The sequence below is a fragment of the Lepisosteus oculatus genome, chromosome 4 (genome assembly GCF_040954835.1).
Source record: "Lepisosteus oculatus isolate fLepOcu1 chromosome 4, fLepOcu1.hap2, whole genome shotgun sequence".
Classification (NCBI taxonomy): Eukaryota; Metazoa; Chordata; class Actinopteri; order Semionotiformes; family Lepisosteidae; genus Lepisosteus; species Lepisosteus oculatus.
The window spans coordinates 55,320,832-55,348,338 of NC_090699.1; the positions used below are offsets into that span (position 1 = coordinate 55,320,832).

At 35.6% G+C, this 27,507-nt stretch overlaps 1 protein-coding gene across 1 annotated transcript in view; it reads left to right on the forward strand.

Moving 5' to 3' along the window:
• The window catches only part of fgd5b (FYVE, RhoGEF and PH domain containing 5b), a 70,795-nt gene that overhangs the window by 19,165 nt on the left and 24,123 nt on the right, over window positions 1-27,507 (forward strand). The window contains exons 3-7 of the mRNA XM_015347376.2: window positions 10,450-10,579; window positions 12,430-12,488; window positions 13,576-13,606; window positions 25,915-26,066; window positions 26,786-26,942. Coding sequence (XP_015202862.1) covers window positions 10,450-10,579; window positions 12,430-12,488; window positions 13,576-13,606; window positions 25,915-26,066; window positions 26,786-26,942 — 529 coding nt within the window. The remainder of the gene's footprint in view (window positions 1-10,449; window positions 10,580-12,429; window positions 12,489-13,575; window positions 13,607-25,914; window positions 26,067-26,785; window positions 26,943-27,507) is intronic.

Sequence of the window (27,507 nt, forward strand, 5' to 3'; positions counted from 1 at the left end):
CACGTAGGTGTTCTGTATCATGTTTGTAATCCATGTTTCAATCTAATATAGTTTCATAGATTATACTGTATAAAAAGATAGGTTCTCCACATGTTAGTGTAGGTATCCTCTGTGTGCTCTGGTTTCCTCCTACAGTCCAAAAACATACAGATAGGTTAATTGGCTTCTGGGAAAATTGGTCCTGTACTGAGTGTGTGTTGATGTGTATGTGTCCTAAGATTGACTGGTGTCCCATCTAGAGTGTATCACGCTTTGTTCCCGTTGCTTGCTGGGATAGACTCCGAGTCCCCCGCGCCCCCCCTTGTGGCTCTAAAATTAAAAATTCCAGGGAAAGGGGTTTACGTATTCTAAAGATTTGTGTGGGTTGAGTTTTTTTTTCTTTCTTTTCCTCTCACCGCTGTTTTAGTTCAGAGGTAACAAGTGGTTACCACTACCTGTAAGCAAAAGTGAGTTTAGTGTCTTAAATAGCATTTAAAAGGCATTTATAAGTCAAGTTATGGAGTCATACTTCATAAGTATAAACAACTTTCAATGGCCTCACTTCCTAAGTGGAATTTTTGGTGCAGAGATATTACTATAGACAAAGAACATGAAAGGCCAGGTTTGTACTCCATATGCAAAGTACATAACAACAGAACCAAGCACAGCACATGCATTTATGTGTTTTGGAGCTGATGGAAGGGGCCTGTTTTCTCTTTGTCGTGAGTATTGATGAGACTAAAGGAAGCCCACCCAGTACATTACTGTGTAGTTGTCTGCTTGGAATTGTATTCAGTCAGTGGAGCCATTCCTGTGTGTCAGCAGGTCTACACTGTAGGTTTTGGCTTGAGAAGGCCTGGGTGTGGGGCATCCTAACGTCAACTGCTCTGAGGTCATTGCCAGGTCATCTCTTGGGAGGAAGTGCTCTGCCTATGTTCTTCCACCTTGCTGTTTACAGGAAATGCGAGACAAGGGCCTCTGCAATGGGCCATAGTGCTGGAGGGTGTGAAGTTCTCAGACGTCTGGTGAAAAAACAATCTAAGGTGTGGTGCTGAAACCCTGAAACATTGTCATAAAATACCAGACTAAAAACTCAAGCTGTTTTAGTCTCCGTTTTTTAAAGCTGGCAGCTAAGAAGCTGTATTTTTTATGACCAGCACAACTTAAAATGGACTTTCTTTTTTAAATGTGAGTTATATATATATACAATTTATCTCTTAATCACTGAACAAATTACTGAATACCATATACAGTAAATGTCTTCTAAAGACTTAAAAACAATTGTGATCTGAGATGTGTTTAAAGTAATTTGTTTAAGTCTGTCTAAAGAGAAGTAAACCTTTTCAGTGAGAAACAAATTCATATATGTATACACTTTTGTCCAGAAGTCTTCGCAATCTTAGGCACAATCAGGTGTTATCAGATTTGTAAGGTACAGTATGTTACAAAAAACAACCATTTACTCAGAGCATCCACATTCTTTTCTGGTAGTCTATCAACTTGTAGCTGGCTGTTATTACTATAGCTTGGTTTGGGTACGTTGTGTGAACTTATTAAGAAGCAGAACATATTAGAAATATCAAATTCACATTGATCAGAATCTACAAAAGCCTGATTACAGGAAATTAGGGCAAACTGCCTGTGACCAATATGAATATCAAATAGGCTTACTGTCAGGTGTACCTTAAACATTCGTCATTAAAGACCACATCACTATGAAACACAGATCTGAAAATGTTAAAATACAATGGCTACAGTTTCAATAGAATATTCCTAGAGAATGTGTTTCAACATAAAGAAAGAAAAACTGCAAATACCGGAACAATGCAAAATGTCTTAAGACATTTTCACAATATCGAATACATTATATACTGTACCATATAAGAAAGATTTCCAGTAAAAGTCTTAGATGAAAAAAGATTACAGATGAAACTAGTCAGCATGAAACACATAAAAAGACATTAAAATGAACCCCCTTTATTCTGAAAGCAGAGAACTCTCTAGGCAGTAGGTGTAAAAAAAATATTTTTTCCAGTGCATTTGTGAACGCTGATGAATATACCCTTTGCTGGTGACAGTGCAGTAAGCAAAGGAGCACAGACCACATGGTGACCTAGGCTGGGCGCTAGATACAGGCCTTTGATTGGGTGGGGAGCCTAGTGCAACATCCTGATGCAGGATGGAGTGGGGTGGGTGGGGAGCAACTTCCAGGCTGAAAAAGCACCTTGATTAGCAGATTACAAAATGCACTGGCAAACAAGGAGGGTCAGAACACTGTGGTTTGTAGTACATCTTACCCCTAATCTGAAAAAAGGGATCTGTCCTCCATTTGGAAACAGTGCAAATAGCAGCCTTATACAGGGAAACACTTCAAACTAGGGTAAAACACTGGAATACTGTACTACAGTTTGTTTTCAGTCCTGTTCAATTGTTTGTACATGTCCAGTATCTGAAGAATCATAATACAGTGTTGCCATGTAGAAATATATTATCTTGACAGAAGGACAGAGAATTGGAAATTAAAAATATTGATCTGATGAGTGTTAATGAAATGAAGACAAGATAATTTCCCCAAATTTTACTCCAGCATTTAGTGTTGCACATTTCCTGCAAATGAAATGCTAACCTTTGTGAATATAGTATAAAATGTTGAAGCTGTAAACCCAGTGGTTTAGCTAAAGAATGTAATAAATATTATGATCGCATTAGGCTGACATAGGTTGCACAATTTAATTTGAAACACATGAACATTTTTGGTTAAGTCTCTTTTTTTCCCCCTGAAAGCCTTGCTAATGCTCTATAATGTTGGAAGTTCAGTGTTAAGGGTTTCTGTTTTCTCTGTGACTATTTGTAAGAGACAAGAGTCAGGCAAACAAAAGGAATCAGTAGTTAGCCTGGAGTTCTGTGGACTTACAAAATTATATTATTTTTCCTGTGATGTTATGTCAGGAAATAATTCAGTATTGTTTTCCCTGAGAGCTATTGGATAGCAGGGGCTGAAAGAGTGAAGAAAAACATAATTTCTCATTTTTTAACCAGGCATCAAATAAGCAGCCTTTGAGCTTGAACACATTTGGGATAACTTACACTTTGGTTGAGGAGCCAATTTAAAACAGTCTGGATGTTTTGAAAAACCTGTAAGATTGTGTGCTTTTTATCTGATCTGTGATACAATCTGTCTGAGAGCCACATTTCTCCTGGTGAAAGTCACTTAGTTCGATTGCTTCCACCTTAACTTTATCAGTGTAGAACTGCAATCTGCAATTTCTTTTAAGAAAGAAAAAAGACACATTGCGGAGAGACCCAGAAGCCATATTTCTAACTTAAGGTTTTAAAAGTTTATTTATACCTGTAAATCGCTGTGGATAGTCATAAATATTTTGGACATAGGTCAGATACCTAAAAATAATTTGGGGGTATGATATTCTACTACAGTTTTCTGTGGTTCCCATGTTTTGTGATTTCTTGATAGGAGAAGAATTCTATTGGCAGAATTCTGTGCAACTTAAGAGATAAAAAGTCTAATATTTGTTTGGATAATGAATTAAACAATGTTCTTCCGTTTTCAGCATGGAATAAACTTTTACGCGTTCCTTTGCATCCTACGCATGTTGACGCAGCTAACCGCTTGAAATTAATTCCAATTGCAATTAATTTGGGAGTCAACTGAGTTTATTAAAATATTATGAAAAAGACTTTATAGTATTTAAGCAAACAATTTCCATCACATTAGATTATCAGAATTACACGATGTACTGGCAATCAATGAGTTATATATATACAGAGTAGTACTAAAATGACATGTTGAGATCACATCTGCAGTTTGTATTTGTAACTCTCAGTCGAAAGCATTTGATGGTTTAATTTTGTCTCCTAAACCAGGAGCATCTACAGTAGGTGGCAGCAGCCTTTTGTTGGAGTCTGTTGCATTTTGGTAAAATTTTAGCACTGGGAATAAATTACTGTATCTGGTAACTCTTTATTGAAGTTTATTACTCCATTAGTAGTGTTTACTACATCAGTTAAATTCAAAACTATTTACTGTGGGATCATATGAAGTATTGTTAAAGTTAAAGAACTTGTAGCAAGATCTTTAAGCTTTCGTTTTTTTTTTATTTGCCCTAGAACTTTATTGAAAAGATAGCAATATTAGTGGAAATAGAGTACAGGTCTGGACTTCAAGACCAGTATTATAAAAGTACAACCATGATATAGACAGGACAGCTTTTGAATCTAGGGATTTTCAAAAGGAATTAATCAACAGTTCCATGATGTTTGCAAAAATCTGACTAACATAGTGTTTTGCTCATTCACAGACAGACTTTAGCAAGTACCCAGTGCAGCTGCAAGGCTTGACTTAAGGCGAACTTTTTGTAACCTCCAAAATGATATAAAACAGTAGAGCAGAATGATGGGACATTATAGTACTTGAGTATCTCTCTTCTCCACATTAACATACTGAATGAAATTTTACGCTGGGAAATATGTGTGTGTGAAAGGCCTTGGGCTAATAGAAGATGTAATGTGATCAAAAAGCACTACAATTTCGGAGAACTGGAGAGGGAACTGTAGATTTCCTATTGTTATATTAGATTTTGTGAGATAAAGTCTGACAATATTTCAATTTCACTGACGACCCCAAACAGAATTGCCATATTCTTCAATCAGGTATAGCTGTAATTTAATAGAGACAGAAGCAAACTCAGGCAACAGTGAAAATATGAGGGGAAATGATTTCAGCAGGTCCAACCCCACCTTCATTAATCAATTTATTAAGACAATAAAAATGAACAGCAAGCTTCAGCCTAATCATTATAAAGAGAAAATGATTTTTTGTCTAATTATTTCAAAGTTAAGCACTATTATTTGAGGAAAAATGTGACGACAATGGAATCTATTGCACAAACGAATGTGTTACTAATCATAATGTCATTTTGGTGACTGTGTCCTCTCTACTCTCAGAAAGAAGTATATAGATTGTTGTTATGAGTATATTTAATGCTGTTGCTCCAGCTTAGACATCTTTGCCACTGGCAACGTATTCCAAACTCAAAACATTTTGTTTCCTTCTTCAAATAACAGTAGGAGACAAGGCCAAGCATCTTTAATTTATGCTCCAGATTTCTGTGGTGCAGTATAAGAAGTGGTATTGGCTTCCTAAATCAAGGAACTCCAATTCGCTTAGTTAGCCAAATAAAGATGTATGCAATTTTCTAGAAAAACCTTGTGGAAATGCAAGTTTGTAGACTCCAGGGGATGAAATATTCTTCACAATTTGTCATAGCCACAGTATAGCGTTAACACAATGCTGCTGGAATGTGCAGTTGTCACTAGGGAATTTATAATGTACCGACATGCTAACAACATGCATAAAACCTCACTTAGGAACAGCTTCAAAAGCCAATATTTGAAGAACCACTATTTAGGATTATGGTGTTTTTAATAGTTACGATGAAGTGATTGATATACAATTTTTCACACTTCTTCACAATATTAGAAAGAAAGTCTTGTATTTCAAATTCCTTGTTTCCAACTATTTCTGTGGACAATTCTGTAGTAAAGAAATGTTGGCCCTTGAATCCAAACAAGCTCAGAACATTGATCAGAACTCTTTACATCCAAGATGAATGAAAACATATTAGAAATTTACAAAAAAACTAGCTATGGACTGTGCTGATTTTTGACCATTATACAAAGAGTTACAGCTTGAAGTACATGTAGGATTCAATGTTAATATTTAAGATCATTAAAAAAATGACATCCCATTTATTTAGTTTTGGATTAAAAAAACTGCACATTAAACTGTTTAGTATAGCACTATCTGCCCATCTGATCGTCTGTAGTTGTGTTCTTTGTTAGGCCCCAGCTGTAGACTTATAAAGCTAAGGACTACAGTTAGTACAAAGCCTAAGCTCTTAATGTTTGAAAATGATAACTATTCATCTATTTTGCTGATCCATGTTAATTTTAAACATTAATCATTCATTTTAAACATGTTTGCATGTTTTAAAATGTTCTATGAAGCTGTCACAAGGAAACATCATCACTGTTAAATATTCATTTCAAACAATGAAGATGCAAATTTATATTAAATGAAAAAGTTGATCATACTTAACTTAGAACTTAGAAATATATATAGTTGTTTGTATGAGCAACTGTATTTGAGCAACCATGCTCAAAATGATGCATTGAAACAAAAGACGTTTTACTGTATACTGTATGCCGAAGGTATAACAATATTCAGAATGTGTATGATGGTTGAACAGATTAGACTGCAGCAGTCATGAGCCATTCTTGCTAGCACAATTAATGTGTCTTTTCCTGAGAGGCAGCCAGAAACGGCAGCCAATTAAAAAAAAAGTTTTTAAAAGTAGACAAAAATAGAAGAAAGCAATGCTCTTACAAAGCTGGACAATACCACCTGGATATTTTTCAACAAGACAGTACTCGCCTTGCTTTTAAAGCTCTTGTGGTAACTGAACTACTTTGAATTTGTGTGCTCACAATATCAAAATAAACAGCAAGTGCTCTTTATAAAGAGGAGCAGCTTGTTGCAGTCAGATGTCTCCCATGTAATGATTTTCAATTACAGCCCAGTGATATTCCATGCCCATTCTCAAATTTTTGTCAGTTGTCCCGCCTTAAACTGTGATTAATTATTGCAATAATAGCCCATTTAATTTTAACCTTCAAGTCCATCCACATTTTCAGACCAATTCCAGCAAACAGAAGATGATCTATGTATTTGGTTTAAGTACTAACCTCATTAATAAATACATAGCAACATGTTTTTCATGGTAACACCATTACTTAATTACTGCTTGTGTTACTACAGTCCTTTAGTTTGATGTCTGAAGTTAGTACAGTACTTAATCAAAGACAGTCTTGTGACAGTCAGGGAAGCTGAGTCACCCAAAAGTCACCATAGCTGGGCTCCGTTAAGCTTGTCATCTACATTGAGAATGGTCTCTCCCAAACTCATCACAGGTGTTTAACATACTGTAATCAGGGCTCCACCTCTCAAAATGATTTCCCCAGCCACAGAGACCTTGCTTCACTCCACCACAATCACATATATACCCTGAGGTACAATTTAAATACACTACAGGTGTCTATCTTAGGCTATGCTTGGTTCTTCAAGTCCAGTATGTTCCTTTTGTGTTTCTCATAACCATATAAGCTAGCAATACAGTAAACCCTCAGTTTCTCAGACTTTACTTTAACAGACTTGGGACTTCATTATTAAAGTTAATTATTTATTAACATATAATAAAAATAAATGCTGCTTAGGTTTAAATTCAGGAATATCAGTGATATCCAGTAGGGGTAGATCAATTGCTAAAAACGAGTGTTGTTTATTTCATATGCTTCACTGAATTTTATATTCTAAATTTCTAAAAAGAGCTTGTATATTTGATATTATGTATGATATTGTACAGTATATTGTAAAAAAAGGCATAGAAAGAAATTACATTGACTGTGTTTATTACAGTTGTCAAAATTTGTTAGAAGATCCAGAAAGCATACTGTATATACAGTATGTGTTTTTTTTTCTCATGTAATATATTTTGGACCTGAAAAAATGTAATTCTTATTTTAATGGACATTCAGTAATAATGGACACCCAATTAGTCTGTTAAACCGAGGGTGTACTGTATATAAAAAAGTAAAACAGATTTACCGTACATTTTAAGATTTGTTTCTGAAAAATACTATATGTAAGAAACAAAATAAGTACTGAAGGGAGGGTTGTAATTTTTCAAGCAATGCTCAAATATTTACATTCGGTATTGAAAAATTATACTTTAACTGTCACAGGTCTTACAAGAGATATTTTCTTTTATTTTCAAAAGGGCTGAGATTTTATTATACATTTATCATCTCAGTACCTGACTGACTTCAGATTCAGAGCTGAGAAATTATCTTGTGTTTGATTAATATGTGGACTCTTTGCAAAGGTGTTAGCAGAAAGCTGTGTAATTTATGGATCCTGTTTAAAATTGTACCTATAATGAGATTCAGCACCAAGGGATAGATAACACTGATAACAGTAATGTACTTCTTATTGTATTTCAGAGATGTGACGGATTGAAATCTCCCAAATTTAAAATGGCAGCACGAGTGCATGCTCTGTCTTTAAACATTTGGATAGCTTCCAATAAAAGTATACATTCTGCCCTCAAATGTTTTTGTGTATGTACATATTATTGCTAAATTTAAAGTATTAAAGCCCTATGGAACAATTTGGAATCAGGAAACAAACAGAGTTGTTCATTTATCGTTTTAGGGATGCCAATGTACCTCTCAAAGATTTCGCAATAGAGTAGCTTGTTAGCCTTTGCAATCAAGGCAGAGCTATCGTGAGGTAAAAACTTTATATTTTATATTTTAGCCAGACATTGATCAAAGACTCCATTGTTCAAGATTCTAGTTTTGAAAATGCATCCTTTTGTTTTAGGAAGCATTGCAGGTCAAATTTTACATAGACTAAAAAGATATGGCTACACTTGAGTTTATTTGTTTGTTTGAACCTGTTTCTGTAATATTTACAGCTCAATAAGGCGGCACCCTATCCCAATGTCCATGCATCCATTTTCTAATGGCTTTATCCAGTGCACAGTTGCAAGAGAGCTGGAGCCTAACCTGGCAAGCAAGGGGCTCAAGGCAGGTAACACCCTGGATGGGACACAAGTCCATCTCAGGGCACACACAGGCACAAACACGCTCACACTCACATGAAGGGCAGTCTTCCCAGAAGCCAATTAACTAACCAGTCTGTCTTCGGACTGTGGGAGGAAACTGGAGCACCTGGAGGAAACCCCACATGAAAACCGGGGGAACATACCGTACAAGCTCTAGCACTCCAGGAATTGAACTCGGGGCCCGAGCCCTGCAAAGCAGCAATTGCTCATTACTGTAAAACTGTGCCATCCACCATCCCAGTGTGTCAAATGAAATGTTAAAACTATTCAGCTCTCCCCAGTGGGACACCACTTGCTGGAAGATGCCTGTGTGAAGGATTGTCTTGTATGCTGAACTTAGTTTGTTTAAATATGCTTCCTGCATTTTGTATGTAGCAGCTACAAGAGTAGAGGGTTACACTACTTCACTCATATGTCTTGGCTAAAGAAATCTGCTAAAGCCATCAGGATGTCAGTTATTTCAAACAGAGCTGCTTTTGTTGCAGTAAGCTACTGTCTTCTTTGTTGTATGTGTAGTTTGTATGGCTGTGGATTCAGTCAATTAAAAGTGAGTCAGTCTCTGTGGGCTCTTCTTTTACTGCTCTGAAGTGGCTCGCTGTGTGGCTGCAGAACTGGCGCTTGTGCTTGTGCTCCTAATGTCTCCACAATCTGGTCTCAGTCATCCGTATTACCGCTGCAGGAGAATAAAAGAAAATGAGGCTTGGATTATAGGAAACACGCTGAGGTTGCTTGGACCTTTGAAGGCTTTGTGGTGTTTATTTAGCTCTGTTTTTTAGCAAATGCTCAGGGATTACACAATATCTGCTAGCTTTACTGGGGTACTTCTGTTCACGGTAATTGGTGGATTCTTTTCCAGTGATCCAGACAGATCGAGTTGTTAATACTCCATCTCTTTAATGCTCTGCCTTTTCTCTGGTGTTTGTGGAGAATGATTTGCTATTGTCAAATTCAAGGAAAGCTTCAGTACTTTTCAGCTAAAGCATAGAGTTTTTCTTCAGTATATGGAGAACAGTTATGAAAATGGTCATTCTTATGCAGTGTATGAACAATACAACACAGAGAAGAAAAATATATATATAATGTGTCATGTAAGGCTGATACTGTATTTGTGCTAAAGACATTGAACACACATCCATGTGTTCAGAGTGTTAGATTTAATGTTGCAGTGCTTTACATATACAGTAATCACATGCAGTGTCAAGGAAAAATATATTTAAGTGGTATTATATTTCCATGTTAGATACATATACTCTAACATATAGATCACTTTAACCAAATTGGCATCCATTATCAGAATGTTACTTATTCTTGACTTATTCTTACAGTATTCTTGACTGAGTTGTGATTCAAAAAAGAAAAATATTTTTACTAAAACTTACACGCATTCTACTTTTATTTGTTTAAGTAAAAGAAAAACATACTATGTTTAGTACTAAAACATACTATAGTAGAAAGACATACTATGTTAACTATGGCACTTGACATTCCCAACATGGGAGAATTAGCACACATGATGTACTAGAACAGTGACAATAATTATCATTATAGTGATTGACACGATTTTTAATGTCTCTACTTCATTGTCCTAACACTTTGCGATGCTAGACATCTTTCATCTTTTTGAAGTAGTCACACACAGAGCATTTTCTCCTTAATAGGACTATTTCTAACATGGTGAAAATTCTGCAATGACTCACACCAGTGATGGAGATCATTAAACCTGAATGATTTACTGTGATTTTGAGTTTCATGTCTTCTTCTGTTGCAGTGCCTATACAGAGCCTTATAATGTGTGCCCAGTGTCTACAGTGCCAGTTAGTGGCCTGGCATCAGAGGAAGACCAAGGCAAGAGCTCTGGAGAAGAGGACAGCCTAGTAGAGTCCAGCCAAGAGAGACAGGTGAGTCCATTCAAAAAGCCATTTTTAGAGGATGGTGAATTCTGGTTTTAATGACCAAGTCAGTATCTCAAACAGTATCTCAAGTGTAAGATGTGTGTTAACACTACCCCAAGATATACATCTTAGAACAATAAGTAAGGCGGCATTGCCACTATGAATGCCTCTTATCAGGACACCTCTGCTTTGGTAATAATGCCTTCCTCTGTTGGCACTTTATTTAAGGATCACAGCTTATAACCGGCTTGCATCAAAGTTACATAATGTGCTACTTAAGGTGCACCTTATGGTAAGAGCAGAGTACTGTATGCATCTCATTATGTGCATTTGTGCTATTGGTGTCTGTTGTTTCTAAAAGAAAAAAAAGTAACAGTGTATTATTCATGGCATATATTACTATTATATTCATATGGAGGTGCATATTAAATTTATATTAAATAATACCTAATGATAGTTAATGTTTAACTGGAATAAACTTAATTCTCAATAAGAACATGTAAACAATATCTTAAACCACGTAGTTGTATTTACAGTATTTAATTATAGTACATGCAGTTTAAAAGCTTAACAGATTTTCTCTGACACAAAATTATAGGATAATTAGTATAGTACGGTATTTTCTTTTCACTGTTCATTGTGATCATATACTGTAGATCTTATTGGTTAAATGCTAACTGAAAGTAACATGGAATGACTACTGTAAATTTAATATGCATTTGCGTATTTAATTTAATGTAAGTAACACCAAATAAACGCTTACCAAAATACCAAAGCGTTTTAAAGTCCCTTTAAAAAAAAACTATGGATATGCACTGCAGGTGCAGACTGAACATGAAATTTGAAGTAACGGAATATGAAACAAATTTGACTAGTCTCACAAAGTCATGGTATTGAAATGTCAACATGTCAACTTGAAATGTCAACTTTAAATGCTAACATTTAAAGAACAGTAGTAATACACGACTTTTAACGGATCAAACCAATAGTGTAATGTACAGGGAAGTATTTGATTTCCTATGATTACTGGTTTTGATGTGAAGATGTCCAAGAAAAATAAATTGACAATGTAGGTTAATGCCCTAATCATCAGAACTGTTTTTTGGCCATGTTATGTGGAATAGTAAATGACAATGTTGAACTGACAATTCCAGAGCTCCTGCTGTCTTAGAATACGTATAGCCAAATAACTTTATTTTCCAAGTTTGTGGTCTCTGCATATTGTTGTCAGACTCTGGGTTCATTCTCTGGTTATACAAACAGCTGTTTAATAACAGAGGGACCAACGCCCAGCATAGTGTCTCAAGAATATCAGGCAGACAGACTCAAGTCATGTGACAGGAGCTCTCTCTTTTGTTTATGAGAAAATAGAAAAGAGTATAAATTCCTGAAGCCATCACAAAAACCCTTTTGTATAAGAGTTCTGAAATAATATATTTTATATATATGTTAACAACAGGACTAAATACTGTTGCTAATGATTATTGTATTACATTTTCTTTTATTTAAATTTCATACATTTCACAGAAGTATGTATGCGCAGTTGATTTATGTACATGCCTTTTCTTTGAGAAAACAATGGCTGCCCATTTGTTCAATGCCTTTGAATTCTGAGGAAGTTGCATAGTTCAATGTTTCTAAATTTAAAACATCCTAACTCACAAACAATTTTACCTTTGTGATTGTGACTTTCTTATTTTCTATGATCTCGACTCCGTCTTATGATAAAAGAAATTTACATATGCAGCACTTGCTCAATAGAGTTACGTTTGTCGCAGAAATAACAATACCAGAATATTCAAATGATGGAAAATAATGTATTGCCTTTATACGTTGTGATAAAATGTTTTTTACAGATTGATGGGCAATCAAGAGCTTTCTACATTGCAAAAGATCTTATGGATTCAGAGAACACGTGAGTTATCCCACTCAATTCAGATATTTCCAGATAATCTCTAGAGCCCAAGTGATTTATAGCTGCATCATAAAATGTGAGCATCATAATGTGTAAAAGTGTCTGTTTAAAGACAAATTAGCTCTAGTCCAGATATTCTGCACAAAAACGCATAAGGATAGGAGTATTTTGCAATCCTTGCAGAACTCTCATCCCTTATTTGGGAAAGAACTTTATCTCTTATTTTTCTGTGATTGTCTGTGATTATCCATACCTTGAATCCACAGATTATATTTCTCAAATTCCCACGTGTAATACAACTGTTCATTCTTGTGCTTCTGTTGGACCTGTATCTGAGAAAAGAATGACAGTGTTGGAATGATCCTTTGTCTTTAAAAACAAATTTGACATCACAATCACCTTTTCACTTCATTTAATAAAACCACAAAAATGCTATGCAAGAAGCTAATTCTTACTTTTCAAAGAAATAATATATAATGCAAACATTTTGGCAAATCATAAACCCACAGTAAAAACAAAACAGAGTCAATAAGCAGTCTTTAAATGGAAACATCTGCTTGTATGCAAGGCACTTGCTGAACAAATCCCATTAAAGTGAGGTAACGACAATCACGTTTAGGCATAGCAGTGAAATTGGAGGCCTAATCTCTTCACTTGAGGAAGTGGAGTGAACATACAGTATGTCTTTTCAAACTGCCACTAAAACAAGCCTAAGAGCAAACTTTTTATATGTAACTGTTTGTTTAATATGATATCACTTGCAGGTGTTCATCCAGATTTTTGGGAGCCACTTTCCCAGATAATTTCTTCATATCGCAAAAATGAAAATACAGGGATATATATACATATAGAATTGAATAAAAAAAACAATTGATCTTGTGTTATTATTCTTAACGCCTTCTAGCACCATATCCATTGTAGTGTTGACAGTGTAGGACATGGCTTCTGAGATCTTCATTTCTAATTTCACACACAATTGTTATATCTTAAGGACATCAGTTGCACAGGGCTGGTGCTTGTATGCATTCATGCCTCTGTGAATTCATTTTGGCCTTGACATTTTTTTTCATTTCTGCTTTTTATTCAGACATGTAAAGGCTCTGAAGTTACTGCATGAGGTAAGAACATATTCACTTACAGTACTTTGCAGTTTTTAACCTGTTCCCATAATTTGTGGATGACAGCTACAGTATGTTTCATTTCAACTTTCAATAGCACCAAATTTATTTTCCCAACAGAAACATAGAAAAAAGCAACTAAAGCAACTTATGTTTAAGTATCCTTTGATATCAGCCTTGAAGGATGTCAAGGGTAGACTTACACTGATTGTGCCATACAGCACTATAGTCACACTAAGACGAGAGCAATAATATACAGCCTGCAAAAGCTTGAAGATATTTTACTGTAATTCAATTCATTCTTTTCACTTGTCAGTCAAAACTGGGTCATATAATCATATAATCTTTAAATCCCAGGAGAGTATTTGCCTCAACAGATTTTGTGTTCGTTTACAACACAACTGATATTTTCTCTTCTTAGGTCTTAAACATTAACAATTTCAAAGAAATAATAAAGAAATGGCTTAGAATTCCCAAGAGCACTGAGGTCAGCAGAGTGCAGTGTCTGTCGTGTAATACTGGGTTAGATGATTGAGAGTCTTTTGTGCTTCGAATGTTTAATATGGCCTGCTGACCTCCTTGTCTAGTTTTGAAATAATAGCAGACACGTTTCCCATTTAAGGGGAGAAATGTGCAAGCTTCAATTTGGATAAGCATTCATAGTGGATGATGATATAGTTAATAATACATATTGGGTCACCTGCTGTATTAGAAGGGAGGTGTTTCAATGCATGTGTGTTATCCTCCTAAAACACCCTTATTTTGCCCCTGAAATCTGTGGGCAGTTTTCATAAATTTCTTTAGTAGTCTTTAGGGAGTCATATTTGAAGAAAAAATAAGAGAATGTTAAAATTGGTGTTCCACGTTTTCTGTGTTTATTTTACAGTGACAAATCTCCTAGGAGTTATTCTTCACATGATCCCAGTTTAGTAAAACATGATGCTTGATCATGATGTTTATTAACCATAATTATTTTAAATTCATGGTTGCACCCAATATACATCTCCGTTCTTTGGAAAATAATATTGTCAAGACATGTTATCCAGCAACTGGTGAAAGTAAATGTGCAAATTTAGCGTATACTAATGGCTAAACTGCAGGACTGAAATATACAGTACAGTAAATAGGCTCTGGGGTTAGTGATCAATAACACCTCCTTGTTGTAATGTAAATTCTGCTTGAGGGATTGATGAGGCAGAAGTGGGTGTGATGTGAAAAGCAGTCCAGGGCTTGTGTTGTACAGTCTTTAGCAGAATTTTATTGTTTTTAACTGGGAAACTGAATCAGCCAAAGACATGTTTGAAGGGATGCCACAAGAGTACAATAATCACTGTACCCTAGTTTTAAGGTAAAGCAATATCAACTACTATCTGTTGAGAGAAGTAACTGAATCTAACAGCTTCACTCCAGGCTGATGCCACTGATGTTGACTGATGTCAATGTGATCTTGTTTGATTTCGTTTTTTCAGTAAATTTGCTGGGCAGCACCATGGCACAGTGGTTGGCATTACTGCCACTCAGTGCTGGGCTCTGAGTTAAATTATGGGCCTGGGAAGCTATCTGGGTGGAGTTTGTATGTTCTCCCTTTCTTTGTATGGATTTCCTCCTGGCACTCCGGGCTCCTTCCACAGTCCAAAAACATACCGTTAGGTTAATTGACTTCCAGGAATATTGGGTTTAGGTGTGAATGTGTGAATTTCGGGCTGTCTGCCCTGCAGTAGACTGGCATTCCATCCAAGGTGTACACTGCCTTGCATCTGTTATTACTTGCCGGGATGGGCTCCAGCTCCCCCATGACCCTGAATTGATAGAGGCCGTTATAAAACAGATAGATGGATGGAATATATTTGCTAAGTTATTGTACCACGAGGTTAATAGGATTGGTAAAAGAGCCAATACGTAGCAGTGTAATAGACTCACCTGTCTAACAGGTCATTCAGCAATGGAGAGTTTAATTATATTGATTGATAGGAGCTTTCTAAAGCGATATCTCTGGCAATTATAGCCATCATTGCGCTCTTTTTAACCTGCAAAGTAATTGTTATATTCTATTTCGTCTGAGCCATAGCATTAAAAACAACCACAGGGCACAATTTAAAGCAATTATACGACTGTCATCTAAGAGCTGTGTGACAAGTCTTTAGGGGTTTTCTGCTCTGCTGGGTGACAAATCCTCCATTGTCTCTTATTCCTTCTGCTGTGTGTCAGGAGGGACTGGGTCCATGCAGGACAGAAAAGGTCATGACCTGCACACAGAGAGGCATCTGATGTACTGTCAGGTGACTTTCTCCTACTAATGCTGTTCACAGGCATACATCCTCAGGTGCAGGGAAAGCTGGCAAACATTTGTCTTATCTATAGACAGAAATCCTTCTTCACTTCCAGTATTATTCCACACATATTACAACCAAACACATTTTAAACATGTTTGTGCAATAACTACAATGACACACTATCTAGATTTCTTAAAGGTAAAGGTTCTTAAAGGTAAAGAAATGGCTGAAACACACACGTCATAATTCTCAAATGAAACTTGAGCTTATGAGCTAGAGTCCTTGTGGCCAATGTGTACAGGATGTGTACTTTATTTTAAAGCTGCATGTTTTAAGATAACATTGGAATACATTAATGATAACTTTTTACAGCATATATTTTGTGAAAAGGACAGCTTGTAAACACAGCTTGATTTGAAAATAAACTGATCAGTACACCTTAGAAATATTATCACATTGTTTTTTAAATATTTTATTATCTATTTTTTAAGATCTACTTATCTCATGTGTGGGTTAATAAAGGGTTAATGAAAGTATTTAAACAACTTAGAACTAAGTGTAATATTGAATGACTGAAAGCCATAACGATCTGAGAGACAACTGGCATGAACCTGCCTGACTGAGGGAACAATGGACAATAACAGGGTGGAGGGAGAGATACAAATTAGTAACTGGAAAAACGATGTTTGTTCCCCACATTTTTCTTAGTTTGGTCAATGTTAGGTATCTGCTGTCACATTTTACTTACAAACTCCATTTGTTAGGAGATCTTACTGTTTTTAGAATCAGCATACTGTACGTACAGTACTGTACTCATGTATCTAAGAGCACCAATGCCTAAATTTGTTTGCTGGGGTATTTTGGATCTTTCAAACAGATAATTGTATTACAAATCTTAGTTTGTACTGTTCACGATCCAAAACCAATCATCTCATATTCCTAATAGTCTTGGTCTCTTTTTTTATTCTGTAAGACAGAATGATCTCAGTACAAAAGTTGGGTTTGTACAAAATTTCTGTTGATGGGGTAAAATTTCTTCATTGATGTTATTCTTATCCAGAAACTCAAGCATGATATAGAAGTATTTGTTTTCAGTGAATACAGATCTGTGTTCCCCTACCAGGTATGACTGAGGAAAATACCATGAAACTTTCCCATTGTAGTTTTTTCTTTAATTGCAACCATTCTCATAAGCCAGTTGTAAATACATACACTTCCCATTATTTGCTTGAACTTCAAATAGAGACATATTTAGCTCTGGACCTATAGATATTTACTTAAAAAAATTCATTCATTACTTGATTTTACTTTCTTTGTATAATTTTTAATAATAATGTATTTTCCTAAAATTCTATACCTCTTAATTGTTCTGGTTGCAATTTCTTCAGATTGTGAAATGCCTCTGAAATGGTTCTCATCATGAAAACACAACTTGCAAAATAAAAGCAAGTATAATGATTTCCTGAATTACTGTATAACCTTCAAAGGTGGGCCATCAGATATGCTTGAACTCCCACATAGCCATTGAATGAAGTTAAAATTACAGGCAGTATTGTCGAAAACTCAGTGACACAAAAATAGTCAACTTGAGCTGTGCAGTGTTACCAGTAGTGTAATGTACCGTGCAGAATTATTTAGCCCCTAGTAGATCTGGAGATTCTTTCAAGAAATGTTTCTCTCCTAGCCTGTAGAGGCCAGCCCATGGTACGAGTGAGCTTTATCAGTGTTTTTTCAGCAGAACGAATTTCCTTGCTGTGATGAAGTGGGCTGTAAGCAGTGAGTTAGTCGTATACAACATATGTAATGCCTTATGTTTGTTTAACCTTTATGAGTCCGCGTCAAAGTTCCTTGTAGTGTGATGACTGGTATGCCCACAGATCTGATTATGACGCCTAGCAATTGTATAAAGAAAAGGTCAAGTCATTCTTCACAGAAAACCAATGAGACAAGAGTTGAGCTATCTAGCCCAGGTAAAATACAAACAGCCTGTGTTTTCTCAAGATAATTTTCATAAATGAATTACCAATAAATTGGGTGTAAGTGTGAATTTGAATGAAACAAGATACTTTACAGTATAAAATGTGTTACAACAAATAGACACATTGAGGCTTTTTTTATCAGAACATAATATAGGATTGTAGAATATAGGAAAGCTTTTTTCCATGTATTGGTATGTAGTCTCACCAAAGAACATTCTAAAATGTTTTTTTTTCTTTCATTTAGTAATTATTCCTAATTCAATCATGATCTATGGTATAAACATGTTGAGGCTCATTTATTTAAATGTTTTTTTTCTACATGTCTGATGAAAAGAAAAAGGCTTGCTTTTCAAAATCATTAGTGATACAACTGAAAGGCTCTGAGGATCTGTGATTCTGTGAGCTTGTGCTTCAAACACTTTGTGTTCGCATATATGTAACGTTAATGCTTAGTTTTGAAGTCAGATTTTGAATTTCATATTATGAAATTCACTCTTTCTGTATTGTTTAAATCTTCCCAGTTGGGTAGCTGGACAGTGCAGAATAATTACTTTTGTGACACCTTTGCAATCAGCATGTGGTTGAACAATCGAACATTACAAACTTGCAAGTTGAAATTTTAATAGTTACTTTATATACAGTAAGCATAAGCATTTGTAAGGGAAACATTATTTTAATTTGTTCAAGACCATATGAGGTGTCGTGAACATGTTAGGAAGTGAGAATATTCCAAAGAATACAGGATCATTTAGTTGAAATGCAAGAAAAAAGTCTGCCAGGAAGGACATTGGTACAAGAGTCATATGGTCTGAAATGCTTGTTGTCTGGCTGTGAGGTGTTAGCCTTAGCCTGGGATGACCCTTCATGACAGAAAGAGACCCATATTAGTTTTCATTAGATGAGTGCCAAAAGGTCTATGTATCTCAACCTAGTGGCTGACAGGATGAAAGATAAGCTATACCCAGAGTGATAGTTTAATATACTGTGTTTCTGCTCAATAAGACAGGGGCTCCAAACATGGTCTGTAAATGTATCAGGCAGACCGATAAGATGTCAAAAGATCTTGTTCAATAACCTCCGATTTATCTAGTCCAAGCACTAATAAAGACACATATCATCTCTGCATCAGCCTGACTTGATTTTTCTCATTTTGAAGTTTCACGTTTTTTAAGATGTCTAACTTATTACTTTTAATCCTGATTATTATTTTAATTACACAAATGAAGGTGCAACATTTTATAAATTACTTAATGAATGGTTTTGCAAAGGTTAAATAATGTTGAATTGTTTCTTTTTAGCTGTTTAAATCTTAATTCTCATCAATATTATTTGCAAACCTAGAAGTACACAGAGTAACATCACCCTGTGAAAGGCTAATCCTAGTGAAAGGAAGTTGGTGTCTTTCTAGTTGTTACTTTTAGAATTGACTTTTTTCTTTCAAGTGTCCTGAATTTACAAGGCAACATTTGTAAATCTGATGAGGATTAAACCATGTGCTTTGTCCTCTTTAAAGCTCTTTTTAATATCTTGTACATAAGATAAAAAATGTAACATTGAGAATTAACCTTGAGCATCGTTATTCTGGTTACAGAGGTCATAAATATGCTTGAATTTGATTGCTTTTTGCAGGATTATGTATTTTATAATGCATAAGGTCTTACATTTATTATGCTGGGATGCTTAATTTTTTTTAAAGCATATTGCTTGATTTAAGGATTGTAGTATTTAGTCCTTTTACTTACTTAATGGAAATGAATTATAATATCAAATGTTTTCATATGTCTACTTTCTTGTGTATTGTTTTTAAGTTTTACATTTTTGCATTGTGTCTAGATACTGTGGTGTACTTTGAATTAATAATTACTTGAAATGGATTAGCCTGTTTTTATCAACAACAGCTTTCATGAAAAATGCCTTGGTGCTACTTGGTATACTTGCTGAACAGTATAATTACACTTAATTAGGGAATTGGAATAATAATATTCATTTCATAGGAATTTAAGAATTCAAAAAAGGATATAAGTGAGAAGAGACCATCTGGATCATAACTGGTTACTAGTATGTGAGTGATCTGTGGATCTCATTCAGCTTGTTATAGATACGAAAAGAATTGTCTGGTTGCATTAGTCCTTTCACTGTCTTAGGCTTTTAAATCTCTAGATGTTAAATGTTCCATTCACATTCTCAATTACTAGTTCATCAACTCCAAAAGATGATGTCTGCGAACAGAAATAACATGCTAGAATTCTAAAATGAAAGAAACCTTTACAGTACCATTTAGTAGGCATTATTTACACGGTCAAGTCAACTCACAATTTAATGATATTAATAACGTGTCAGTCAGGTCGGTCACATAGATAACATTTGGTTTGTAGTAGCATGACGTTTGTAGTATGTATGAATGTGTGGCATTACTATCTGTGTTAGAGCAAAAAAATGCAGAAAGTAAAGAATGGAAATTATCCCTTTAGGTCAATAATTAGCATTTTGCTGAGATGAAAACCTGCAAAACTGTGTCCCTCCAGGACTAGTCTGGAGAACCCCTGTTTAGGAACATCCTAGCTGCAAACCAGACAACAGTCAATTCTGCAATGTCAGAAGGACAGTTTCTTATCACGAGAGAATTGAAGGCTATTAATTGTATTGAATTGAATCTACAAGTCTGTACTGTATGTATGCGTACATAGACCTGCAGTAGCACCTTTTGTCTTTATACAAAAATCTGGATTTTGAGCTCAACAACATTTCCTATTGAAGCTTTAACTCTGTTTTTGGAAACATTAACTGTTTTGCGTTTTTCTCACTCACTAATAAAGCAGTGGCAAACAGTGTTATCATAAGACACAGTACGTGTTTTCACATGCATTTTATAGTGTTATACGTCTAATACTCGACTGGGAAAAAGACAGGTTATACAGATATACAAAACACAAGCACAGTTTGAACAGCAACGTAAGGTACCATATGTTTTAATTATCATGTAGTCACAATATGTCTTTTAATGTCTCAGAAAACATATTCAAATATCAAATGTTGAAATTTCAAAAGAAATTCTTGATATTACAGTATATCAAATGTTTTATACACTTTCTTTTTGTTAAAAAAAATCCCTAAATTTAAAATTAGGCATTTTTTCTAACCCTGTCTAAATAATGACCCCAAATGAACACATGGACATCAAATTCAATAAAGCCCTTATCCACCCTGTTCATGTTTATAGTAACGACATTCCACATGTCTGTAAATCATACCTTCATTTAAAACTACTGTGGTGACAAATATTTTTAAATCCAAATATTGCTAACACATTTCAACACCTACATAATTTCCATTGCACTAAAGTAGCCCTTTTTTAAAACAAAGCTCAAAGCCAATTCCAGTCTTATTTTACAGTATTCTGTATAGTATGTATGTCAAAAAGTATTCACATAACACCAAAATTTTATTCTCATAATGACTGGACTTAAAATTAAGGTTATAAAAATGGCTTGTAACTAGAGAACTAAAATCCTTTTATCCTAGTGAACCTTGATGTTTACCCACATCTCTTCCCACAAGAGCAAAGTGAAATATAAACTTTATAAACAATATAAAGATGTGGTAAATGTTTATGTAGTTTGATGGCTGTTTGTCTTTTAGATTCACATACAGTAGCTGACATAGGTAACACCCAGATGTTACAGAAAAGACAAGAGAAGGAAATGAAGGACAAAGGAAAAATGTCATAGCGACTGAGACAACAAAACAATCAGACAATACAAAACAGTTTACAGATTATGCCATTTCTTATAGGAAATTTGGGAAGTAGATGCTAATTTCATTGGTATCAAAACATTGATAGTATTCTTGCCAATAGATCATATTTAACTACTGTGTGATCCTCACACTGAGAAAAAATACTAAAGTTCTCTTTTTATAATTGTTTAGAAGTAGTATGATTTAACCATTTTTAGGACACGTTCAGTCACAAAAACATTGAAAATCATTTTACTGACATTTCTTTTAACATTCTCTTCTGTATCACAACTTCTTCACATTTTAATTTTAATTGGCATGGAATGGCAAGTGATTACAACGAATAATGTTTTTGATAGGTGGAATCCCATCCTTAAAAAAAGTACTAAGAAAACTAACTACTAAGAAAATAAATTAGCTGTTCCATCACAGTTTCTGTACCTAGTTTAGAGAATCTCTAGCATTAAGCCAATGCAACGTTTTCTGCCAGAAACTTCTGTTTAAATGTAGTAAATCTGATTATCTGATTGTCAGCAGCCATATCACCCTGCAACTCACAACTGGCAACCCACTGAAGCTAGGCAGGTGTGAGCCTGGTCAGTACCTGGATGGGAGACCTCCTGGGAAAAACTAAGGTTGCTGCTGGAAGAGGTGTTAGTGGGGCCAGCAGGGGGCGCTCACCCTGTGGTCAATGAGGGTCATAATGACCCAGTATAGTGACGGGGACACTTTACTGTAAACAGGTGCCGTTCTTCGGATGAGACGTAAAACCGAGGTCCTGACTCTTTGTGGTCATTAAAAGAAAAGAGTAGGGGTGTAACCCCGGCATCCTGGCCAAATTTCCCATTGGCCCTTACCAATCATGGCCTCCTAATAATCCCCCTCTATGTATTGGCTCCATTACTCTGCTCTCCTCCCCACCGATAGCTGATGTGTGGTGAGCGTTCTGGCGCAGTATGGCTGGCGTTGCATCATCCAGGTGGATGCTGCACATTGGTGGCGGTGGAGGGGAGTCTCAATTACCTGTAAAGCGCTTTGAGTGGAGTGTCCAGAAAAGGGCTATATAAGTGTAAGCAATTATTATTATTATGATTATTATTATAGCTGACAGTAGTACAGAGTTCACAGGAACAGTGAATTTAATGTTTAGAAACATGACAATATTATAGTGTGGATTATGAAGATCTTTGAATGAAATCCACTAGGCAAAACACAGAGCAATCTGAGCAATCACAGCAAAGGATTCACAGAACAAGAAAGAAGGAAAAGACCTTGATTCATAAATGTCTTTAATGTCATAAATATCTGTACAGTTCTTCATTGTGGAAGAGACTTTGAGGAAAGCTGTAAAATCAGATGATGCTTTTGGAACTGTGTTCTACATTATATGCATCTGGCTGTGTCTGGGAGGGCTTTGTAGCAAGGCTAGGCACAGGTCAGGAGAGACCATCTGTGAGAGAATGAAAACAAAAGGAAGTCAAAGAAAGTGCACATCTGCTGAAAGACATGATGCAATCATTCCCGCTGCTCATCTGGGCTGATTAAACCTGTTGGTTATTGCTGACTTTCACATCAGCTCCACTGCTGTGCAAACACTGGCTGCCTCTTGGGCAGGAACCACGCAGGAAGGATTCTAACATTGAGGAAGGCTGGCCCTCACACAGGGAGAATCCCTTACTCAGTTCCATTCGACTCACACGGTGAACCTTGGCCTGCCTAAGCACTCTATAACATTTTCAGGGGTGAAGATGTCTCCATTTCAGAGTCAAGCATGTCCAATGTCGCATACAATTTTGTCTCACCATCCTTCTTCTGAGTTGCTCCACTTTCACTCACTCTGTAGCAAATTAAACAACCACATGTAGCACTTCCTGATTCAGAGTAAATTGTCCATCATGTGGAGCTCTCACAAATAGACATCTTAAGGGTATACTTGATTCAAGGGAAACAGACCGTCGATAATTTAAAACATTACTCTCACATGGCAGCAAAAGACCACCATTGGAGATATTTTGAAGCAAACATGCTTGCCATTGTTCTATTGTTTAATATGAAATAACAAAATACAAAGACTTTCCACCCATTCCCAATTGGGAAGTGAAGTTCTGGTTTTGAGTGGGTGTTTCTCAAAAACACACTGAATAGAGATCTGATGTTTACAGAATGTGGAGACAAGTACAGTGAAGTACTGTAGGTGTTAATTATTAAGTGTACCCTCTCGATAATATAACAACGTATTAGGATTATTTGAATAAATTATGTCCTTACATTTTGGTATTTTCTGAATTCTAGTAGTGTTTAATGTCTTCTAACCATCAGGCTTCTGTGCAGTTCCATTTGTGTTTGTTAGAGTTCTTTGTAACTTTGTTAATAATATGTTAATAGATTGTTTATTGACAGTTTAAGACAAAGACGTTTGTTGAAAGGTTATAACAAGACCATCCATTTTGTCCCAGAATTTGAAATGTAAATACAATATCAACTGCAAATGTGTTGCATTATATTATGTAGGTTATAATTTTGACAGAAACTACCCAACATTTTTCATTTAAATGTCAAGATTAGAACAACTATTACAATTATTATTTTTCTTAAATGTATGTTTTATTATATTTGTCATTTTACAAATTATTAACATATAAATACTCAAATTAATTCAGTGTAACATTAGGAATACTTTATTTAATCTTAAATTTGGAAGATCTGCACAAGACCCTTTTCTTCTGAAGTGCTGTAGTCTCTTCATACCTCTCTCTGAGCAGGACAGGCACTCTGACGGGGGCTGGGGCAGAGAGATAAGGGGCTGTGGGTGAGGTTTTCATCACAGCTTGGGCCGGTTATGTCTGCCTTTCCCTCCATAGTATTTGAGTTTGTGCATCCTGATAGTTCACCACACGATATGAGAATGTGAGACCAGTTTCCTCTATGACTGATTTCATAGGGGTCAAAAGGTAATTTGGAAGAATGTCATTGGAGGATCACCATTCCGCCACAGAGGATAAAAAAGATAAAGCACTATGTTAGAGGGGTTTCTACCATCACTGGTTTAATATTTCAATCTAAATTGGTCAATCACTTTCCCGCTTTCGGCCAATACAAAGTTATATTGTTTTTTATCTGAAGAGCAAACGTTACACTACCTTTCTCTTCCTTGATGTTGTAGGACATGTTTGTAGTTTCTGTTTTGTGTGTCTACACCTCAACTGCAGTGTGATAGTGGACCATACTGGTTGTAAATTGTACTGACTAGTCACTAAACAGAACAGAGTTTTTCCTCATTAATTTTCAAATATATATATTCTTATATATTATGTATTGGTTGTGGATTTCTCTGTTGTAGTTTCCTAATGGTTAAAGTGTTCATTTTTAAGGGATTTTAAACTTTAAACCAAAAACTGAATTTAAGGGTAGGTTAATGTTACTCATTGAAAGATCAGTCCTACCTACATAATAAATAAGTGTACATGACCAGTTACAAACGAGAGGAGACCATTCGACCTACTGCATGTAAGCTATTTAGTAGTTATTACTGCATTTGATCCAAGGATCTTATCCAATTAATTCTTGAAAGAAACCAGGGTATACAGTAGGTTTCTACAATATGGCTGTATAGTTTGTTTCATAATCTCATATCTCTGTACATAAAAAATGCCACATTTTTAAACTCACTTCCACACAGTCTCTCTTTGTGCTGTCTGTTTTTTTTGTTTCATGGTTTACTCTGAATAAATCTGTGGGACTAAATTGGTTAATGCCTTTGAGGATAATATTTGATGATCACGGCCTCCTATAACTGAATGCCAGCATCTTCAATTATTCTGCAGCTCTATTCATGTTAAGAGGTTTCCAAAGTGTTGAAAATATCCTTTATGTGTTGACAATAAAGATTACAGGAAGTGAAGTTACTTTCAATTTATATGGATTTTGAAGCTTTTAAGTTACACTGATTTCTTCAAAATAACACTTTGGAAATGTCTGTCCAGTCTTTTTTTTGAGAATTGTTTTTTTTAATTTATTTTTTAGTAAGCAACCCATTTATTCTTGAAGATGTCAATACTCTTATGAATATATCTTAATTAGAAAAATAAACATTCTTTAGACAACTCATAAGAAAAGTTTCTGATATAGACATTCCTTTCTTAATCCATGGTGGGACTGGAAATAAACTTGAGAAGGTTCATAAAAAAAAGGTCTGTTAAAATGAACTAGTTTTGTTTTTGCTCACCAAAACCTTCACAAATGTATTGCATACATTGGAATATAGTTCTTTCGATGGCCCTGGACACATGGGAACATCAGCTTGGGTTGGTTGTTTTCACAGGATTTCAGAAATGCAGTCATGAGCGCAGTGACTGAGGCTGGAGACCCGGTGCTGGAGGAGGACAAGCTGTGCGAGATCCTCAGCGAACTGCCACAGATCTACCAGTTCCATCAGGACATCCTCTCAGATCTGGAGTCCCGAATCGCAAACTGGTCAGTGAGGCCCCACTCCCACCCAGTCTTTTCTAGTAGCATCTAGTAGCATCTAGTTGTAGGTTGTGCATGTGTAATATGCCGTTTTGCCCCCAAATCTATATTTCAGATACATCTTTTAGTTTTAGTTTAGTTTTAGTTCTTTTCGTTGGAGATCCCACAGAACTGGGTCTTTCGTCACTCGTAGTGAAAACGTTCTGTAGCTTGAAGTGCCAAAGCCTTCATGACTATCTCTACCACAGTTCTGCGGTGTAAAAACTTTAATTAATAATTTAAGGTTGTCAGATTTAAATATTAATTCTATGCTACATGGGAGTCTTATTCTTCAGAGTCTTCTTCAACTATATAGAAAGGTTTGTTTTTTAAATTTCCAGGACATGCCTATGCCATTTCAACTGTGAAAAATGAAATCAATTATATGAATGTAATATTAATGAATGTAAAATGATTTATATGTATAATTGTTCGATTCTATAAAGACAATATCTTAAATTGTAAAAAGTAGCATCCTTTGACAATGATGGAAATGGCCCTAATGTTGAACAAGAGTGATAAGAGATTAAATTAAACTTTAAAGGCTTAAATATTGGAAAATGTCATATTTTCATGACGATTATTGACATCCCACTATGTATGACACAGTTAGAAAGCAATCTTTTGTGAATACCTTGTCATTGGTGCTCTATTCAGTTGCCATCATTTGGTTTATCTCCCTTCAGGGAGGAATATCAGAGGATTGCTGATGTCCTGCTTTCCCGGAGGCTGCAGTTCAACATCTTCACCCCATACATCACCCAGTATGACAGGAACATGGCCCTGCTGGAGGAGTGCTGTCAGAAATCTCTGGCTTTCTCTCTTGTTGTCAAACAATTTGAGGTACGTTTGTCAGGCTGGAATGTAGGCTTTTAAATAAATGAGGTGGAAAAGTAACATACAGTATGAACTACTTGAATGAAGAGTTGTAAAGCCTGGGTTTATTAACTTGATCATTTAAACCTTTGTTGATCACTTCACATATTGTAAAAGATCAATTTAGACTGAGGAATATATAGCAACCCAGCTCAATTGCAAGATAAACAGGCAAAATGAGAGGTCTAAATCCACCGTATTGCGACACGCTATGATGATGCGCCTTAATAAAGACTGACATTTTAAGCTTATGTATGCAAAGAAGAAAAGATCCATATCTTCAGAGTGTATTGTGCTTGTATTGATTATTGAGGTGAATCGAGACTGGCTTGATTCAAGTCTGAAAGGTCAGACTGCAGAACTTGAACTTCAAGAATAAAAAGATCGAAAAAGGCCACCGAACAATGGTTATTTCCCAAAGGTGGATGCAGTGCTTCTGTTAGCTAAAGAAAGAATCAAAAAGTGTTAACTTCTAAAAAAAGGAGACATTTAAGAACTTTTCCCACAGGCATTATCTGATTCTTGCCATTTC